This window comes from Melanostigma gelatinosum (assembly GCF_949748355.1).
Source record: "Melanostigma gelatinosum genome assembly, chromosome: 3".
NCBI classification, from domain to species: domain Eukaryota; kingdom Metazoa; phylum Chordata; class Actinopteri; order Perciformes; family Zoarcidae; genus Melanostigma; species Melanostigma gelatinosum.
This window is the reverse complement of record NC_136636.1, coordinates 30,557,225-30,578,138: the sequence shown is the minus strand read 5'-3', so window position 1 is coordinate 30,578,138 and position 20,914 is coordinate 30,557,225. Positions and strand designations below refer to the sequence as shown.

At 44.5% G+C, this 20,914-nt stretch overlaps 1 protein-coding gene across 5 annotated transcripts in view; it reads left to right on the top strand.

Annotated features, from left to right (window-relative positions):
- Positions 1 to 20,914, top strand: part of cadpsa (Ca2+-dependent activator protein for secretion a) — a gene marked incomplete at its 5' end in the record, with an annotated part of 257,936 nt that overhangs the window by 35,721 nt on the left and 201,301 nt on the right. For all 5 annotated transcript variants that reach the window (XM_079265777.1, XM_079265776.1, XM_079265774.1 and 2 more), the window contains one exon: positions 7,071 to 7,403. In XM_079265777.1, coding sequence (XP_079121903.1) covers positions 7,071 to 7,403 — 333 coding nt within the window. The remainder of the gene's footprint in view (positions 1 to 7,070; positions 7,404 to 20,914) is intronic.

The following is a 20,914-nucleotide window of genomic DNA, read 5'->3' as shown; positions in this document are numbered from 1 at the left end:
CTCAGAGGTGATGAAGGTCATGCAGCTCTACTCTTCATCACTATGATGCTGTAACTCAGAGGTGATGAAGGTGACCCAGCTCTACTCTTCATCACTATGATGCTGTAACTCCGAGGTGATGATGGTGACCCAGCTCTACTCTTCATCACTATGATGCTGTAACTCCGAGGTGATGATGGTGACCCAGCTCTACTCTTCATCACTATGATGCTGTGACTCAGAGGTGATGAAGGTGACCCAGCTCTACTCTTCATCACTATGATGCTGTAACTCAGAGGTGATGAAGGTCATGCAGCTCTACTCTTCATCACTATGATGCTGTAACTCAGAGGTGATGAAGGTGACCCAGCTCTACTCTTCATCACTATGATGCTGTAACTCAGAGGTGATGATGGTGACCCAGCTCTACTCTTCATCACTATGATGCTGTGACTCAGAGGTGATGATGGTGACCCAGCTCTACTCTTCATCACTATGATGCTGTAACTCAGAGGTGATGAAGGTGACCCAGCTCTACTCTTCATCACTATGATGCTGTAACTCAGGTGATGAAGGTGACCCAGCTCTACTCTTCATCACTATGATGCTGTAACTCAGGTGATGAAGGTGACCCAACGCTACTCTTCATCACTATGATGCTGTAACTCAGAGGTGATGATGGTGACCCAACGATCAAAGAATAAAGACACTTTACCCACAATTCAGGTGTATTTTCCCTTTAACTCATGAGATGCAGCATGTTTCATACTTAATGTGAATATAATTCATACGTTGTTGGCATCTTATTCTGAAAACCTGATGTTCGTCTGAAGAAACCGGATGTTGTCTCACGTTAATGTTTCCGCTAACTTTCAAAGTCCTTTTGATAATGAATGCATTAAAGCGATAATAACGCGTTAACTTGCCCAGCACTAATATTCACATATGTATTATATATCATACATCAGTTAAATACTTGACACTTGAACATCATTCTTAAAACAATAAATGTCATTTCAGATGTCTGAACTACATTTTGCAAGCTGTTTAGTCTCCCTTGGAACTGTTCATTTACAAACTATATTTGACATATAACCGGTGCTACTCACAGCAAGTACAATGAGCTTCAGATCTTTGACATTGCGACACGTTGTTACTCATCACATGAGGCTTGGTCAGGACCCCTTGGCATCACGTTTGAATGCTCTGGGCAACCCTTTAGCATCATCATGCACATGCAGGGTTTCTGATAGATTTCAACACGTGGTTAACATCACCTTTTTTAAGAAGCTACGTACATGACGTAAGCGGAGTACGTTACAAACGTGACGTAAATTAAGTGTGTTATGTTGATACGTTACGTGACATAATAACATGGCAAAAAGAAATAATTCAAATATAATTTGTGTTTTTAAATAACTTAAAACATTACTTTTTTTCAATATCTACTTTAAAATACACTAAGACTATAAAATGAAAACTTGTCCAGATATTGTGTCGGTTTATAAGGTAAACCTGCTCAGACTAATGCAGTCCCACACAGGTTCCCAACTCTAATGTTGCCTCCTCTTCACACTTCATAAATCCATTCTAGCGCACGTCTCTATTCTCTGAATGGGAATAGGATCTGTGCGTCTCAATAGCCCTCCATCTCTTAAGTCTGTTAATAGCACTAGTGGTGAGCTGTAATGGATTTACTAAGTGTAAAGAGGAAGCAGCTTCAGAAGAGAACCTGTGTGGGTTAATAAGTGACAAACTACGAGTGAATTAGTCATGAACAAGACCTCCTTTTAGGATGGGGAACATATGGTACTTAATAGTAGACCATATGTATTATTGTGAGTGTTCATTCTTGTGGTACTGCCATCTTATGTGGCCCATACTTAATCATTTTGCGATCCTAATTTATGTACAACTTATTTATTTAATATAATGAAGCAGTAATTAGGAGGTTAGAGAGAACTCTTCAACACCTAGTAGAATATAGTCATGCAGCATAAGGCATTCATAAGTGCCTTATAACGACTAATATAGAGCCAATATGCTTCTTATATGCAACTGTTTAATGGTGAATATGTGTACCTTAATCTAAAGAGTAACCATGTAAAATGTTACACGATTAATACAGCTCTTTAAAGCCAAACCTTTGGCGAGTAGATTCACACATGCAAAACAAGCCTGTTGTGAATTCACCACACATGCTCAGACTTCAGATTTCCTTCAGAGCACAGTTCACAAATCAGTCATTCTAACATTAGTACATAATCACTATCTGTGTTTTCTAAAAGCTGGTCCAGGAACAGATGTTTGAAAGGGGAACGTTTCGAGCAAAAACAAGGCAGTGCATCTGTTGGGCTGGTGGCGCCGACACATTGACTGGGACTTCCTTATCAGTGAATGTGGCAGCACAAGCAAGCCAAATGAGAACAGCGTGATATTTAACAGATGAAGCTGGTGACACAGGTTATCCAATTCAATTAAAACCAAAAGCTCTCAGCCCGGCTTTAGCTTCAGGCTCAAACTGACACAGGCAGACAGAGAGCGGGAGGGAGAAGAGACAGAAATAGAAAGATAGAGGAAAATAGAGACAAAGGGTCACCTGCCTGACAGCAGGTGACAGGAATTTAGCACCCATCAATTACAAGCTACAGCCTTGCAAGTATGTTTGTGATTGAAGCCTTTCCTTCATACTCTTAATTGGTAGAAAAACAACGTGAAGAAGTTAAGAACAGAGGTTAATGTACAGGATGGCTATTAGGAGGGTACGTTGTTTTAATACTCACTTACCTCAAGTGGCGCCAAGCACCGGTTTTATTTGGATTTTTCTAGGTTTTATTAAGTCTCTGGAATTTCTCAATACAATGGGGGCCAATTGAATTCAATTTCTGGTTTTCACAACACTGAAAAATGAAAATGACAAAACAATAGATGTCCCTGTGATCCTGGATAATCCACAGACCTCACTGTCAGCAGAGACAAAGTCCTCAAAATGGGTTTTATACTAGCTAGGACCCCGCCTCAGCCGAGGGTGAACTTTCATCGATTATGTGGAGTGTTAAGGAATGGTTGAGGGAGATTAAGCCAGGGTGAGACTTTAGCGGTTTGGGGAAGGCTTAGTTGAGGATCCACCTTGCAGACCCCCAAAAGAAGCCCTCCTAAGAAAGCAGGGCTGCCTGCCCGTTGCGCAGGTCGTTGAAGCTGGCGAGTGTAAGGGCGGTTAGGGAGCTCCCTAATGTTGATTAGGGAGAGCACACGCTAAGGCTGGTAGGCTTGGGAGGATAGGTTATCGACGATGGAGTTCTGCTGATCGATGATCGGCAAAATGAAGCTAGGATTTATGGGTTTAACAACAGCGTTGAATATGGCGAAACCGATGTGCCAGGTGCCTTGGCTAAGTTAACTTGCTGTGGTTGCTAAAAATAAATGGTGGGGGGTACTGGCATCCCGATGCCAGGTGTCCCAGCTACGGTAACTTGCTGTGGTTGCTGGAAGTAGGTGGCGGTGGGCACTGGCATCCCGGTGCCAGGAGCCTCGGCTAGGGCAACTTGCTCTGTTTGCTTGAAGTAGGTGGCGTGGGCACTGGCATCTCGGTGCCAGTTGCCCTGGCTAGGGCAGTCTCCCAACGTTTCCGTTGTCTGGGGGTGGCAGGTCTCCCTATGCCACCGAGATGTGAGTTATTGGAGGACGGCCGTGGATCTGAATCTTCGTATGGTAGGATTGAATGGAGAGAGGGATTCTGGCGGGTGGATGCGGCTCATCGGCTTGTTGGAGATTGCCGGGTTTGGCTGCGTTGAGCTGCCTGTGGACTCCCGGTGGCTGTTGGCGGTGTCTTGTGTGTATCCCTGGGGTTTTTGGGGAAGGCAGCAGATTGAGGCCTTCCCTGGAATGTATAGATGGCCTCTGTGAAGGCAAAAGGATTGCCGTCGTCGGATGGTCTGAGGACTTTTTGGGTTGGGCTTTTTTCTGCGTGGCGTTCTGGGTCCGAATGCGGAAAGCGCGAACAGGCCGAGGCTTAGAGTGGGTAGATATTCATAGGAGTGTGGCCGGAACTGGGGGAGTGGTTGAGGCGTGGTCCTGCTCCTGAAATTCAGCTGAAATGTGTCTCCAAATTATGAAAATATTCCCTCTGCTGTATAGTTAGGTAGCATTTTTATACGTTTCTCAACTTCTTTACTCAAATAAAGATGCTCAGTACATATATAGACATATTTCACATACAGTGATGTAGTGTTTTTACATATTTAGTCAAATACAATACATGTAGAAAAAGATGGGGGGTACAAATGATGATATGCATAAATGGTAGTGCAGGATACTGATAAATGTGTCACACGCAATGGAAAACTGCAAGGTGCATCACTAAAGTATTAGTAAGTTATGAACGTGGAAAAAAAAATCAAGTGTGTTAAAGAGGAAGTTTGGATGTTTTGAAGTGGTATTTTGTATGAGGTACATTTGCATAGTCAGATTATCAGTAGATGGTGGTCAGCACTGCCCCAGTTTTGAGAAACAGACAGGAGTACCAGAACGGGAGCAAAGTAATGTACTTCTGAGGACGTATTTTAGCTACAATAATCAATATCAGAAATAAAGTCTACACTTTATTTGGAATATTTTCTTGACTTATCTTTACTGTTTTGGCAGCCCATTGTAATTCCCAGGACGTCCAATACCAACACTTTGTCGCTGCAGTCGGTGTCTGATACCGGCGCAGAAGACGTGCTTTAGCACAGTGGTTCTCAACTGGTCTGGCTGCGGGACCCACCATCACCCCTTAATGACAAGCCGGGACCCACCACCCAAATTATATATATATATATATATATATATATATATATATATATATATATATATATCTATATTCAAGATGTCTAGTAGTAGTAACGTCTCTGTGTAGTAAACAACTGTCAAATCAAATAAAGAAAGCACACATCAATTATATTTTAACAAATATTATTCTCATTTTTCAAATTTAACTGGATGGATTAGAAATACATGAATACATGTTCTTCTCATTTCAAGTAAAATAACAGCTGGATTAAAAAATAAATTACTTCATGAAATTCAATTTAGAAAAAATATTTTCACTGAATTACGCTGCAGCTTTAAACTCAGTCTGTCTAGTCAGAGTCTAATGACTCTGGTCTCTCTGGACATTTCTCTCTTTTGGAGATCTTCTTATGATTTGACTTTCACAACTCACAGCTCAACAGTCCTGCTCTGCTCTCTGTATCCTCGTCTCTCCCCGTGTGTCACGGTGTGTGTACATCTCACTCAAATCAGGAAACTTGTCAGCATACTCATATATGATTGGCTGAGCTTCATCACGTGATGTGATTCACAATGCATTGGTCGGTGTTTTTCCTGCACCACTGAACAAGTGCCGTAAATGCTGGAATAATTCCGCTGCATTAAAAAAAATGCCCTTCAAAATAAAATCACAACTTCTTTTTTTTTTTTTTTTTTGTCAGGCAAAGACCCACTGAAAACGGGAAAACGGGTCGCGACCCAAAAGTGGGTCGCGACCCACCAGTTGAGAATCACTGCTTTAGCATCTTTATGAGACTTGCTTTCAAGTACACAATGTAAACCCATCCACGTTATTATTAGATGGGAGTGTGATTAATTAGTGGTGGATAAACGATATAATAGTACAGAGTGAGTTCTATAATACTGATAAGGAATCGGTAGGAATAAGGAACATTGAGAAAAGAAAGTTTGTCTTTGGAGTATTTATTCTCTGTGGAAAGAAGGCTCTATCGTCATACAGAGTGCAGTGTAGTCTGCATGAGGACGAGCCGAGAGTGGTGCTTCTGTACAGCTTATAAAGGACCTGAGCCCAGGGTGTGAGGCAGGATGAGTTCATACTAAAACATATGGTCAACAGCCCCTTCCTCTTATCTAATCTGAGACTTGTCACACGAAGACATCTTTTATTACCCTTGTTTATAACTGGAGTCCTCGAACCTTGAAGTGTTATCTATGAAAACAAACATGGTCAAACCACCAAACTGGCTGACAATAGAAACAGGTAAATATGTCACGGTAGAGGAGCCGTAGCACAGGAGATCTTCCATCACAGTAAACAGACCTAAATAATTCAGGGCGGGGGAGTTGGTGGGTGGGGCAAACAAACAGGACTTTTGACCAAGAGACAGCTGCTCATGTCCCTTGTGAAACCAACAAGGTGTTGTTGGTTGTTAACTTTCGCTTTACAAAGACAGTATTTTCAACCCAAACCATAATCTTTCTTTCTAAACCTAACTAAGTGGTTTTACTGCCTAAACCTAAGCAGGTGTTTTTGTTTGAATTCACAACGTTAACCACGTGTTTACTGCGACTGTAGTGGAACACCATAGTTTCACGCGCTGAGCTACCCAGTGTGTTAGAAAGTGACGCTAAGGGTCCTGACCAAGAGTCAGTCTGTGACGAGTTGGGAGGACAACGTGTTAGCTTTTGTCAGCAGTCTGGTGGCTTTAAAGAGTGCATAGTTGAGTTTCAGTTCAATTCCTCGTCCGAAAGAGCTCTCTGACAACTAGATGAAAGGGGTGAAACTATTTGTAATTATAACGTTATTTTACAGCTTCCCCCGTCCACATTGGTACATATGTTGCTCTGGGCTGCTACTCCTGTCTGTTTCTACAAACTTCATCTGCTGTAGTCCCACTGACGATGGAAAAGAACCTCACTTCAAAACACCAAAAATATCAATATAAAGAGGGCATTGCACCGAAGTATTAACGGCAAGCAGGATAGAAAGAGCATCAGTAGTAGTGTGAGTTAGCCTACATGATTGTCATTGTTGTGAGTTCGAGAGGAGTAGTGCAGGCTGATGGTCACTGTGAGGTTGGAACTCGTTCACTAATTTACCTTGGTAGTGTCAGTCTGTTGCTGGAGGTGTTACTGTGTTCTTCCAGTGAGACCTGAAAGAGTTGAGAGGTTGCCCATGATGCTGTAGCTTTAGCAGCATCCTTTTCTCAAGATCTACCCCCAGCCTAGAGCCAGCCTGCCTGATGAATCATTATTTGTAAATCAGAAATCTTTTGGATAAAATAAAACAACTAATCTGTCAGTTCACAAATTGATTGCAGGTCTTCCTGAAAAGTGACCGCGTGTCCCGGATGGTGCAGAGCGGCGGCTGCTCGGCCAGCGACTCTCGGGAGGTTTTTAAGAAGCATATAGAGAAGCGGGTGCGCAGTCTGCCTGAGATCGACGGCCTGAGCAAAGAGACAGTGCTGAGCTCCTGGATCGCCAAGTTCGACACCATCTACCGAGGTGAGGAGGACCCCAGAAAGCACCAGCAGAGAATGACAGCCAGCGCCGCCTCCGAGCTCATCCTCAGCAAGGACCAGCTGTACGAGATGTTCCAGCAGATCCTGGGCATCAAGAAGTTTGAGCACCAGCTCCTCTACAACGCTTGCCAGGTCAGTCCTCAATTGTATGATGTTTAACATTTCATATATGTCTGTCCATCTTTCCCTTCAGTTGTTTATTTATGTGACACAATGACATTAACAATCGGGTTGTTAGCGTGTCCTAACCAATTAGAAGTAGCTGACGTATCCATCCAGTTGATGTGGCATTGGTTTGGTACAAGCAGTTACCGTACTTTTCGGACTATAAGCGGCTACTTTTTACCCCACGCTTTGAGGCGTCGTCTTATAGTCCGGTGCGATTTATATACGGATTTTTCCGTAGCTTTCCTCCGCCACAACAACAACCGCAACTTCCGGTTTCGGTCTAACACAACATTTACTAGCTCCCGACACAGAACAGTTGCTACCAGCAACTCCTCTGCTACAAGCTGTTACTGACAGGGTCGCTACAATATGGATGAAGTACATTTGACCTCCCTCTCACTAGGACTGTTGACAAAAAAGGTTGAACGGCAAGATGCTTTTAACAGTACATGTCCGACTCGCTAGCTTCTAAGCTAATTTTAACATTACGGCCAATGGGGAAATGCTAACCGCGATTAGCATTAGCGAATATATAATATATCTTTGTACATCTTTTCATGCAGACATACTTGCATTACAGACTAAGGTCTCTCAAGGCTACCAAACGAAAAGCAATGAGGCAATAACTGTTGTTACTCATAGCTCTGAATAGCTGTTGTGCTAGCAGCAACTGGCCAAGCCAGTTAGCCGTAAATGCTATTCAGAGCTATGAGCAACGTAGACACGCTGCATGAGAAGAGCAACTTTTTCTCAAGTCTGCCAGTGGATCCTAACAGCGCGGAGCAGTGTGAAAGAATCCACCATCACCAACGGGTTCCGAAAGGCTGGACTACTGCGAGATGAGGAGGACAGCGCAATGAGGAGGACAGCGCAAGCTCAGGGGCGGATTTGCCTCAGGAGCAAAGTGACACTGAGGGTACAGACGACAGACTGACTGAGTGCAACGAAGCAATTCTGAGGCTGTTTAATTCCGACACTGAAGAAGAGGACTTCAATGGTTTTAGTGCACAGGAGGACGAAGGCGATAGCAATCAATAGCGATCCTGTGTCGATCCAGCCACTTTTCGGCTCGGATCAGAGGGATTACCGGTACCGTAAGCCACTTCCTGGCTTGGACCTGTGCGGAGTGCATGGAGACGCCTCCTAGTTGACTTATTACCGTTTTTTACAGTTTTTTACAGTTCTACAAAACTTGTTCTCCAGTTCTACAAAACTTGTTCAAGAGTTTTTTTGTGTGTTTTTGAGTGAGAGAAATAAATCATCTTGGTTTGCAATATAACTCTGTTGTCCTGAGTCTGCATTTGGGTCCTTGAACACACCACATCATGAACCGGTAGGTATGTCTGTATGAAGCATGAAAAGATATACGGTACAAAGGTGGATACAAAGATATATTATATTCTCAAATGCTAATCGCTTGTTGGAATTAATTAATTGTTGGAATTAATAGAAAACCATTGATACTCACTGTTGCAAACTGTTGGTTGGATTTAATGTGATGCAACTGTTTTTGTTTTTTTATTGCTTGAAACGTGTCCATCCTTCACTTTAATATCAGAGCCTTACTGAGAATGCACATGAAAAACAAGGTACGACTATAAAAGTTCTGTCTGTACAATCCACACAGAGTCTATCCTCCGTTTGTCCGTCTCGTCTCAGTCCTGCAGCTGGCCACACTGTCACCATCAGTGTGGTGATTTGACGCAAAATGGTGCTGAAAAAGCTTTCGACTAGGGGTGTAACGGTTCACAAAATCCACGGTTGGGTTCGGTACGATACAGTGGAGCCACGGTTCGGTACGTTTCGGTACAGTAGAAAACTATAAATGCCAGAGAAATGTACTTGATTTTAAAATATATTTATTCATTACAACTAACATCATAAAGTTATTCTTTGACTTTGAACAATGATGGAACTATACCTGAGTGACCCATCTTCATCCACCTTCTGCCTCTACATCCACGTTCTGCCTCTAAATCCACCTTCTGCCTCTAAATCCACGTTCTGCCTCTACATCCACCTTCTGCCTCTACATCCACCTTCTGCCTCTAAATCTAACCCCTGAAGCTGTATATCATTGTTTTTGAAATGTCATTGGCTATGCGAAGCGTCAGTTATCAGAACAATCGGTTGCAATTGGCTCGAGCTTTACACGAAAGAAGAGGGGCGGGCACTTTCCTTCAACACGGACTCTCGTTGGCTATTGTAGGCTGTGGACAGGATATGGAAGCTCCTATTGGGTCAAATGAGGTGTCAATCGAAAGGTCAGAGTGTAGCCGCCATTTTGAGACCCAGAGAGCGTCAGTAGCTGTGTCTCAATTCAGGGGCTGCATCCTTCGGAGGCTGCATTCGTAGACCGGTTGCGTCACAGCGCTGCGACTAGTGCTGTCCCATTTCGCATTTTTGCTGAAGAGTCCTTCAATGCCGCCTTCTGGTCCCAGATTTGGAGGACACATCTGATGGATCCTTCGCGGCCCACCACATCCCAAGATGCATTGCGTGCCGGTGAAGATTTAATTTGAACCAACATGGCGGCGATTGATGCGAGAGCTGGAGAAGCGGCATGTGTACTGCACATGTGTTACTGCAAGTTAATAAACACGTTTGCTGACATTTGTTTTGCTGCTGTTAATATTAACTGTCTTGATTGATTTCCTCTGCCTTAGGATTGCTATATATATATATATATATATATATTTTGAAGATCATTTTTAAAATGACCTTTTTAGAAGCCTTATTTGTCAATGACCCATATATATATATATATATGGGTCATTGACAAATAAGGCTTCTAAAATATATATATGGGTCATTGACAAATAAGGCTTCTAAAAAGGTACTTCAGGAACTTCAAAATGGATGTAATGCATATTTTTGTGTCTGGAAAAATGTATTGAAACAAGTCTAAGTTGTGAACCAACTTTTCATAGTGTTTTAAATAGTTTTTAACAGTATTATTTAACTTCACAGGCTAAGAAAATGTCAGGTGGCGCAACCACACATTTATAAAACAATATATATTTCTTCCTAATATTTATTCAAACTGAAATTTCTGACAAGTATCCCTTAGAGCACATGTGTCAAACTCAAGGCCCGTGGGCTGAATCTGGCCCGCCACGTCATTTTATGTGGCCCGCGAATCCGCCAGCAAAAACAAAACAAAAAAAAAATTTCTTCTTTTTTTTGGAAAAATAATTAAAAGTTAGACTTGAAAATAAAAGTATCCCCATGGTCGAAATTATGAGACAGCATGTTGTCTGTGTACCGACATTAAAACTATCACAACAGGTGGACAGGAGAGGCAACAGCCCGTAAAGAGGGTTTCCAACAATTGAAAAAGATCGACAAATAATCCCAAAATGTCCACGCAGAGAAAGATTGATGCAGAGGGAAGAAAATGTAATGAAAGATGGGAAAGTGAATACATGTTTGTGCTTCAAGGAGAACAACGGGTCTGTCTTCTGTGTTATGAGGCGTGTCGGTGATGAAGGATACAATTCACGTCGGCATTTTGACACCAAACACGGAGCTAAATTTAGCCTCCAAGAAAAACATCAAACTGTCCAAGAATTAAAAGGCAGACTGCAATCACAGCAGAATATATTCACACAGCTACAGCCCAGTGCATGCTGAAGGTATGTGAGCAGAGCTCCGACCAGATACAGACTTTTACAAATGTCAGTTTGTGAAGAAACACCATCGCAGACCGAGTTGATGAACTAGCAGCAATCTAACAACACAGCTAGCTAAGAGACGAGCAGGTACTTGTGTTTGTAATGAACTGTTGATGAAAGCACAGACAACACGGATACATCATCTATCATGTTCATCAGACCTGACTCTCAGTGAGCAGCTCTTGGATGTAGCTGCATGCACAGGACGACGACAGGGAGGAACATTAGTGATGCAGAGAGGTGAACAAACAGCTTTGAACAAAGTTAATGTCATAACTTGTGTTTGATATTTGTCTTTGTTATTTTCTTTAATAGTTTGATCTTTGATAGAGTCATGTGGGTTTCTGAACCCTCAATTAAAATGATTTATGTTATAATAACAGAAATGTGCTTAAATATCATTTTTCATTTATAGAACTGCATGTACAATATGTTTACACTTGAATAAACAATAATCAAATGCAGAGAGTTATTTAACAATATGTTAGGAGAAGTTAGTTGTACAGTCTTACAGTTACAACCGGCCCTTTGAGGGACCGTGATGCTGATGTGGCCCAGAGTGGAGATGAGTTTGACAGCCCTGCCTTAGTGTCTACTGTGTCTAACACATCGTATTTTGTGGTTGTGTTTTATACATATACAATAATTTATCATAATTGCATTCTCTTGGCAGGTATTTAGTATATTTAACTTTTGACTTTACATTTAAACAGAGAAACATAATAATAGAAATATACAATTGAATACATTCAAAACAATAGTTCTTCACATCATATTCACTTTAACCTGTTATTCATTCCTTTAAATAAATATTTTACCTGGTCGCACCACCATGCCATTTATCAGTTGTGCCACCTGACAATATTAGTAATCACAGCAAATATGCAGAAAATATTTTCAAATACAACAACATGCTTTTAGTCAACAGACTCTTTTTAAGTAAAAGAAGTAAATATTTCATAGTAATCATGTTCAGCACATAACTGGAACAGGCAGAATCACAGTCTCTTCCTCCTGCGTGCTGCAGCTTCTACCTCATGCAGCAGCGTGTTGCACTCACTCCATACAGGACCTGTTGCTGCTCCCTGATCCTGCTTTACTTGACAGTGGCATCCTTAATAGTTCAACAATATTCATTCATATCATAAAAAATTGTTTGAAAGTGTATAATATCGTTAACTTAACACTGTTAAACTTTAGAATTTAAAAAAATATATTGTTCGAGCTTTAAATATAACATCATAGAGTAACATTCTCTGCAGTTGCACCACCTGCCTTACTGGTTGCACCACCTGACATTTGCAACTGATTTCAAATTAAACAGGCATCGACTTGGACACTAGCATTAGCTTTTGTTCTTGCTAACAACTTCATACATATACATTTTAAATAGAATGAAGACATTTATGACAAAATAACATTTCTCTCGTTTTACATTGGTTGTACCGCCCTGACATGGAAAGTGAACCACTCTACCTATAAGTTGAAAGTAGCTGTTTTTATCAATATTCAAAAGAGATATAAAAACATGTTCACTCTGCTATAAAGGTCAGTTGAGGTCCTCTTGATGATGCAATATCCTGTTTACTGTTTTCCACTTTAATTTCATAATAAAAGTCCCATCTTTACAGCTGTGCCACCCTGACATTTGAGAACATTCAAATTGCTGGACAAAAGTTTTTAAATTATCGCAACAGCTTAAAACTATTGGTATTTGTAAAGATTTGGTTTATTTGAATCGTTTCAACAATAAGAGCATGCCATAGTATTTTATTTTGAATTTATTATCATTTAAATACATTTTTTAATAGTTTTCTTGGTCTGTTCATCTGCTAGGACAGGTGCGCCGCCTGACATTTTCAGGGTTTGAGAAGCCAAAACATAAAATAATATGTATTATTTGATTGGACTGAAAATGTATCAAAACTGGATAGGTTTCATAGAATGAAATGATATATGTCATGAATTGATACAATTATTTTAAAAGGAAAAAGTGAACTCGGACACAAAAATATGCACGTCATGTCATTGACTATATATGTACATATATATACATGTGTACATATATATGTACGTGTGTATATATATATACACACGTGTGTATATATATATATACATGTGTATATATATGTACATGTAAATATATATGTATGTGTGAATGAAATTAAATAAAGTTATTGATAAATACATTGTTTTAATTGCAAGAACTATAACTGAAAATGTGTTATTTAACATAGGATCGGATTTTCCGGATCACAGTGCGTCGCTTCCCGGCTTCAGGACTGTTTGGGCGGACAGAGACGTTGTACAGAGCGGCAAGAAGAGAGGTGGCGGGATTGCAGTGTATGTGAACGAGAGGTGGTGCAATCCCGACCGTGTGTGTGTGTGTGTGAAGGAACGCTTCTGCAGCCCGGACATTGAACTGTTGGCCGTGGGGATGCGTCCATTTTATTTGCCGAGGGAGTTCACGTCCGCCATTGTGGCTGTGTACGTCCCCCCATCAGCTGACGCTGAGGCAGCAGTGGACACCATCCACTCCACTGTGTCTGGATTGCAGATTCAACATCCAAGTGCGTTTTTGACTATTATGGGAGACTTTAATCACACCACTCTGGATAAAGCCCTGCCAACATTCCACCAGTATGTTGACTGCCCCACTCGGAACAATAAAACTCTGGACCTTCTGTATGCTAATGCTAAGGATGCATACAGTGCCACTGCCCTTCCCTCCCTTGGCAGGTCCGATCACAACCTGATCCTGTTGACACCCAGGTATGTTCCTCTGGTGCAGAGGCTGCCTGTGACCACCAGGGCTGTGAGGAGGTGGTCTCAGGCGGCTATCGACGCCCTGCAGGACTGCTTTGAGTCTACGGAGTGGGGTGTGCTTTGTGGACCACACGGGGAGGACCTCAACAGCATGACAGACTGTATCACTGAATACATTAAATTCTGCAAACAGACTGCCATTCCATCCCGGACTGTACGCTGCTTTCCCAACAATAAACCTTGGATTACCAGTGACCTGAAAGTTCTTGTTAACAAGAAGAAGGCAGCTTTCAGGTCTGGGGACAGGGACAAGCTCAGGACAGTCCAGCGTGACCTGAGGGTGAAGCTCAGGGAGTGCAAGGACACCTACAGGAGGAAGCTAGAGGCCAAACTCCAGCAGAACAACGTGAAGGAGGTGTGGTCAGGGATGAAGCAGATAACCGGCTTCAAGGTGGGAGGCAGACAACCAGGGGGCTCCCTGGTGAGGGCCAACGAGCTAAACTGTCACTTCAATAGGTTTAGCTCTGAGCCCTCATCTGTCTCCTCCACACACCTCCCAAACACCTCCCCCCCCTGGTGAGCTGCATGGACTCAGAGCCCTCCACTTCAAAGGGATCTGCCACCACGGACATAATGACCCCCCCCCCCTCTCTGTGACGACTGGCCAGGTGAGAAGACAGCTGGAGAGACTCCACCAAGGCAAGGCCCCTGGACCTGATGGCATCAGCCCCAGGGCCCTGAAGACCTGCGCCATCCAGCTGTCTAATGTCCTTCAACACCTCTTCAACCTGAGCCTGAAGCAGGAGGAAGTCCCGGTGCTGTGGAAGATGTCGTGCCTGGTTCCTGTACCGAAAAAGATGACACCATCTGGCCTCAATGACTACCGACCAGTTGCCCTCACATCCCATGTGATGAAGGTGCTGGAGAGGCTGGTCTTGGCCCGCCTCCGGCCGCAGGTGAAATCCTCACTGGACCCTCTGCAATTTGCATACCAGCCTCGTGTGGGGGTGGACGATGCCATCATCTACCTGCTGCAGCGAGCTCAGTCGCACCTGGATGGATCCGGTGGCTCTGTGAGAATCACTTTCTTTGATTTCTCCAGTGCATTCAACACCATCCAACCAGTGCTGCTGAGTGAGAAGCTGCGGGTGGTGGGGGTGAACGCGTCCACCGTCTCCTGGATCATTGACTACCTCACGGGCAGACCACAGTTTGTCCGACTGGACCGTGTGCTGTCTGATACGGTGGTCAGTGATATTGGAGCCCCACAGGGAACTGTTCTGTCTCCCTTCCTGTTCACCTTGTACACCACTGACTTCCAGTACAACTGTGTGTCATGCATCTGCAGAAGTTCTCTGATGACTCTGCAGTGGTCGGGTGTATAAGGGACGGACGGGAGGAGGAGTACAGGGCAGTAGTGGAGGACTTTGTGGAGTGGGCCGGTAGAAATCACCTGCATCTGAACGTGGCCAAGACCAGAGAGATGGTGGTCGACTTCAGGAGGAAGACGACGGCTCCACAACCGCTGAGAGTTCTGGGAGAGGATGTGGACATGGTGGAGTACAAGTACCTGGGTGTCTCCACCGACAGCAGACTGAACTGGAAGACCAACATCAACGCTGTGTACAAGAAGGGGATGAGTCGACTCTTTTTCTTGAGGAAACTTCGATCCTTCAACGTGTGCAGCAGGATGTTGGAGATGTTCTACCAGTCTGTTGTGGCCAGTGCACTGTACTTCACCGTAGTCTGCTGGGGGAGCAGCATTGGAGCCGGAGACACCAACAGACTTAACAAACTAGTTAAGAAGGCCGGCTCCATCATTGGCTGCAAACAAGACTATCTGGAAGATGTGGTGGAGAGGACACTGAAGAAACTATTATCCATATTGGATAACCAGGACCACCCTCTCCACCACCTACTGCAGGGACAGCGGAGCACTTTCTCCAAGAGACTCATCCAGCTCCGCTGTCACAAGGACAGATTCAGAAAAACATTCCTGCCCACTGCCATTAGACTTTATAATAAAACAGCTCGGGCCAGATCGTCGTCCTTCACATGACTACAACGCTACACGGCTGTTGCTTGTTGTTGGTGATCCTGCCTCTACTGTCCAGGTTGTTTAGTTCAGTTTACTACTTGCTAATTTTATTGAATTAATACCACTATATTCATGGTATATACTGTGCATTTCTATTTTCTATTCTATTCCAGCTTATTTTTTATTTTTTATTAATCTATTCCTTCAATTCAATATCTGCTCTGTTATTTTATTGTACTGTAGATATTGTGCATTCCATATGTTATATTTTACTCTGTAAATTGCTGCTGCTACAAACGAATTTCCCCCTGGGGATAAATAAAGTTTACATCTATCTATCTATCTGTCTAAATCCATTTATCTTTCAAAGTTAAGCTGAGAATGAAACATTTTTGATCTGTTTGTGCAATAAAGTATAAGCTCTATATGACCAGTAATTTGCAAAACTAGACCAGCTGTCAAAACCATTCAAGTATGGAGCAACGATGCTGCTTCACTTCTGCAGGACTGCTTTGAAAGCACGGACTGGGAAGTGTTTGCACAGGGAGCTGACCTGGAGGAGTACACCTCGGCTGTCCTGGCCTACCTACACTTTTGCACTGAGACAGTAACTACCACTAAAACCATCAAAGTGTTCCCAAATCAAAAACCTTTGCTGGACAGAAACGTGCGGTTACTGCTTGGAGCAAGAGACACTGCCTTCAGGTCTGGTGACATACCGGCCTATAAAAGTGCCCGGAGGGACCTGAAGAAGGGCATCAGAGAGGCCAAGCGCAGAAACAAACAGCGCGTTGAGGGACACTTCGAGAACAACGACCCCCGGAGCATGTGGAGAGGTATTAAAACCCTGACTGACACGAGCAGCACCACACAGATCAGTCAGGACAGTGAACTCCCCGACACGCTGAACCGCTTCTTTGCCCGCTTTGACAGACAGCACAGCGGAACAACAGCTGAGAAGACCCGGCCCAAGGAGGAGCAGACACTCTTCCTCCAGCACCACCAGGTGAGGTCCGCTCTGAGGAGGATCCACATCACCAAGGCAGCGGGACCAGACAAAGTGTCGGGCCGCACACTGAAGACCTGTGCCGACCAGCTAGCAGAGGTTTTCACTAACATCTTCAACCTCTCCCTGTCTCACCTGGAGCACCCTAACACATACGTCAGGATGCTCTTCATTGACTTCAGCTCTGCCTTCAACACCATCATCCCCCATAAACTGGTTACTAATAAACTAGGTGCATAAACTAGAACTGTTGTTGCATTGATCTGCTATGGCTTCACTCACCTGTCCATCCGACTGTGTCAGCTGCGCCCGCCTGGTGGATAAAATCACAGAGTTGGAGGGAAGAATATCCACGCTCTATAGGATCCAGTATGCCGAGAGCCTCATGGACACCATCATTTTCGGTCCATCACAGACTGACACAGCCAGCGACCGCGTGCATGAGTCCATCGCTTCCAGTCCTGCTGCCGCGGCACCTCCTCCGGTCGCAGCTCCTGAGGCCTCCTGGCTACGGCTCGGAGCTAAGCCTAATGCCCTGGTCAGCTCTACTCCATCACATCACGAGCCCTGGTCCCTGGTCTGTGCTCGCGGCAGCCGGAGAGGGAGACGCACATCTCCTACACCCCATGGCTTCGATGTCCAGCTGAAGAATGGATTTGACGCCCTTGCCCTGCACGAGTTCCCTCCTCTGACTACGGACTCCCAGCTTCCTACACCAGCTGCCGTCCCCCGATATCCCTACGCCAGTCATTCCTGAGCCCTCCTCTCGCCCCAGGACACGCCGCTCCATACCGTGCTTTACACCAGCACCGCGGCGAGCTTCGGTCGCCTGTTCTCTCAGTCCTTGCTTGTCTGCTCCGCCACCACTGGTTGAATCCTCGCCTCTGTTGGGAACTAAAGGAGCGTGTTTGGGTTATCAGCATTTAAGAAACTGAATTCTTGACATCAATAGAATTATTGATGTATGTAACAATTATTAATGATTATTAATATAAACGGGGCACCACCCTGCGAACAGGGACCAATAACCAAACGATAAAACTAAGTCTCATAATTAGTAGTCACTCATAATGTCAATAGTCTGCGTATGACTATACATTCAGTGACAGTGAAGGTTTTAAGTTCGAGCACAGGCTACTACATACAGTCTTATCAAATACATATGCACAAGTAATCACAGACGACTGCTCCTTAAAGTATAACAGAGTTTATTAAATCAAAATAATAAATGATCAAATCAATTACTATTGCAACCAACAAACGTTATCATACAATTTTATATGCCTAAACTAAAGAATGAATAAAATGGATGAAAGTGTATGTCTGTGTGTGTGTGTGTGTGTGTGTGTGGGTCTGTGGGTGAAAAGGAGGGGGAGTCTTACAGCTTCAGCTAGAGACTACAAAGATGCCGGCGTCGAGTGACGCGGGCCAAAAGGGGAGGGGCCTTAAGAACTACAGCTAAAAACTACAAAGATGGCGGAGTCGAGTGACTCGGACAAAATGGCAGTTAGGCTGCTGTATGTAATCACGTGTGCCGATGCAGCACGTGTGTTGTGAGGCGATCGTTTCAACGGGGTTTTTCCCGGGGTAGAGCTAGGAGCTGTGTGTGTGCGTGTTACGTGAGAGGAGGAAAGAGAAAAAGGTGGGGGCTCATGAATCAGACTTCTGCGTGCGGTCCGCATTGTAATGAGCCTGAGTTTGCTGGTTCTATCACGCATAAGTATACCGCTGTCGTCTTTGAACTGCCGGTAACATATGCCGTGATAAGCCACGCACCTCAGTTCACTCACAGAGTTGATTTAATGAGGAGAGAATACTACACGAAGTGTAATAAAACAAATGAAAAGAAATCAAATGAATCCCAAGCAAACAGTCATAGTTAATACACCAATACAGCGGAGCTTCTCTGCTCCGTAAAGAGTTGCGTGATATCTCAATATCACGCGACAGTAACTTAAACACACAAAAACACGGGAATATCAACATATAAATGAATGACCTGAATTAAACTTACGTTAATTTAAGCTAAGCTATGCCCAAATGCCAAGAATCTTACTTGTCGATGCTTCGTTGCAACGTTGAAGTGTTCGTGAGCAAAGTGGTTCGTCTTCCTCGTCGGGAAGGGGGTCAGGGGGGAGCTTGCGGGTCGGCGCGGCTTTGCAGCGGGCGCTGTGTGTCGCACGGCGTTTGCTGGTGCGGCTTCGGTCCGTCGGCGTGGCTCTGGAGCAAACGCAGGTCCGATCTGTACTCGCTGCAGGGAGGACAAGTAACTTCGGATGAGACGACGTGTCTGCGCGTCTTGCCGGGAATCCTCGGTCACGAGAGGAGCGAGGCTTCGTCGGGCTCCTCTGTGCCGGTTTGTGCACAAAATAAAAATAAAAGCGGAGAACGGATCGCTGATGCAGATTCGTTATCGCGGGCTGTTTCGTCCAGCGAAATGGCTCGTGACCTGTCATGGTTTGAGTATGGGAGAAGGGCCGTTGCGTCCTCGTGGCCTCCGTCGTGCTGGAGGGGGGAGGAGAGGCCGATGTATCTTCATGCGTCCAGGACGAAGGTCCGGGTGAAGAGCGGTTGCGTGCTCCCTTACTCAACCGAGGTCGATTGGAAAAGCCTAGAAGTGTGAAACTGCAGACAGTTTTGTAGAACAGGGGTTGAACCACAGGGGTCCTGGGTTCGCTTGGCCTTCGGCCAATGAGATTGCAGCGGTGCATTCAGGTGACTTCAGGAACCATAGTTTTTTGGGGGTAGGGGGAATTCACACCCTAGTGTGAAATTCCACCCAGAGGAGCTGGCTCTCATCAAACTACAGGTCAGGATGAAGCCTTTGCTTGAAACAGTGAAGGCCTGATTCTCTTTGTCCACAGCACATATTGAAGCCACTTGGTCAGACCCCAACACCTCCATCCACGCGTATTGCACGCGCAGTGTTGCCGCCTCGTCCCCTCTTCGCCCCGACGACGCTGATAGTCGGGGACTCAATAATCAGGAACACCCGTTTCTTCAACTCGGAGACACACTGCTTCCCCGGAGCAACGGCTCCAGACATCCTGCTGACACTGCCTGGCCTGCTGCGCGCCCTCCCGTCTTCCATTCCGCGAATTATCGTTCATGTGGGAATTAACGACACAGCCCTCCACCAGTCCGAGTTGACCAAGATGGATTTTACATATCTTTTAAGCTTTTTAAACAGCTGTGGACTGTCTGTTTTTATCAGTGGATCACAGCGGTTCAGCAGAGTCCTCAGCCTCCACACCTGGCTCCAGGCCGCCTGCAGGACCAACAACGTGAGCTTCATTGACAATCATTGACCTACAAGCAACACCAGCTCCCCCTGGCGGCATGGAGGGTCTCCAGCCTCTAACGTAACTTCCACTCCACGACCCATGAGCATTCCCGTGAGAATCACAGACTCGCGCTCACGCCCTAGTTATGGTCGGGTTCGAGGTGCTGCACGAGTGATCCGTCATGTTGCACATACCCCCAAAGCTTCCTGTGCTGATGACGACACAGTGTCTTCCCCCATCAAAATGTGTCTGATTAATGCACGCTCTATAACAAACAAGGCTCACATTTTAAATGACTTGTTCACAAGTCATAATTTGGCTTTTTTATTTCTGACCGAGACCTGGCAACGGAATATGGAATGCATCCATTTCAATGAACTCTGCCCTGTGGACTGTTCTCATGTTGGGACACCGCGTCTGACAGGCCACAGTGGAGGCCTCGCCGTGGTCTGGAAGAATCAGTTTTCCTGCCACTTGGGTAGCACAGAATCCTGTGCTACTTTTGAACTACAGCTGACTAAAGTGGGCCGGCTAAAGCCGTTTTACTGTTTTTTAATTTACCGACCTCCAGGTCCTGCAGGTCAGTTTTTATCAGAGTTCAGACTTTCTGACCTCTATTATCAAGCTAGACAAAGTGCTTCTGGTTGGTGATTTTAATCTGCATATCAATGATACCACAGACTGTATTGCTACTGAGTTTCTCAATA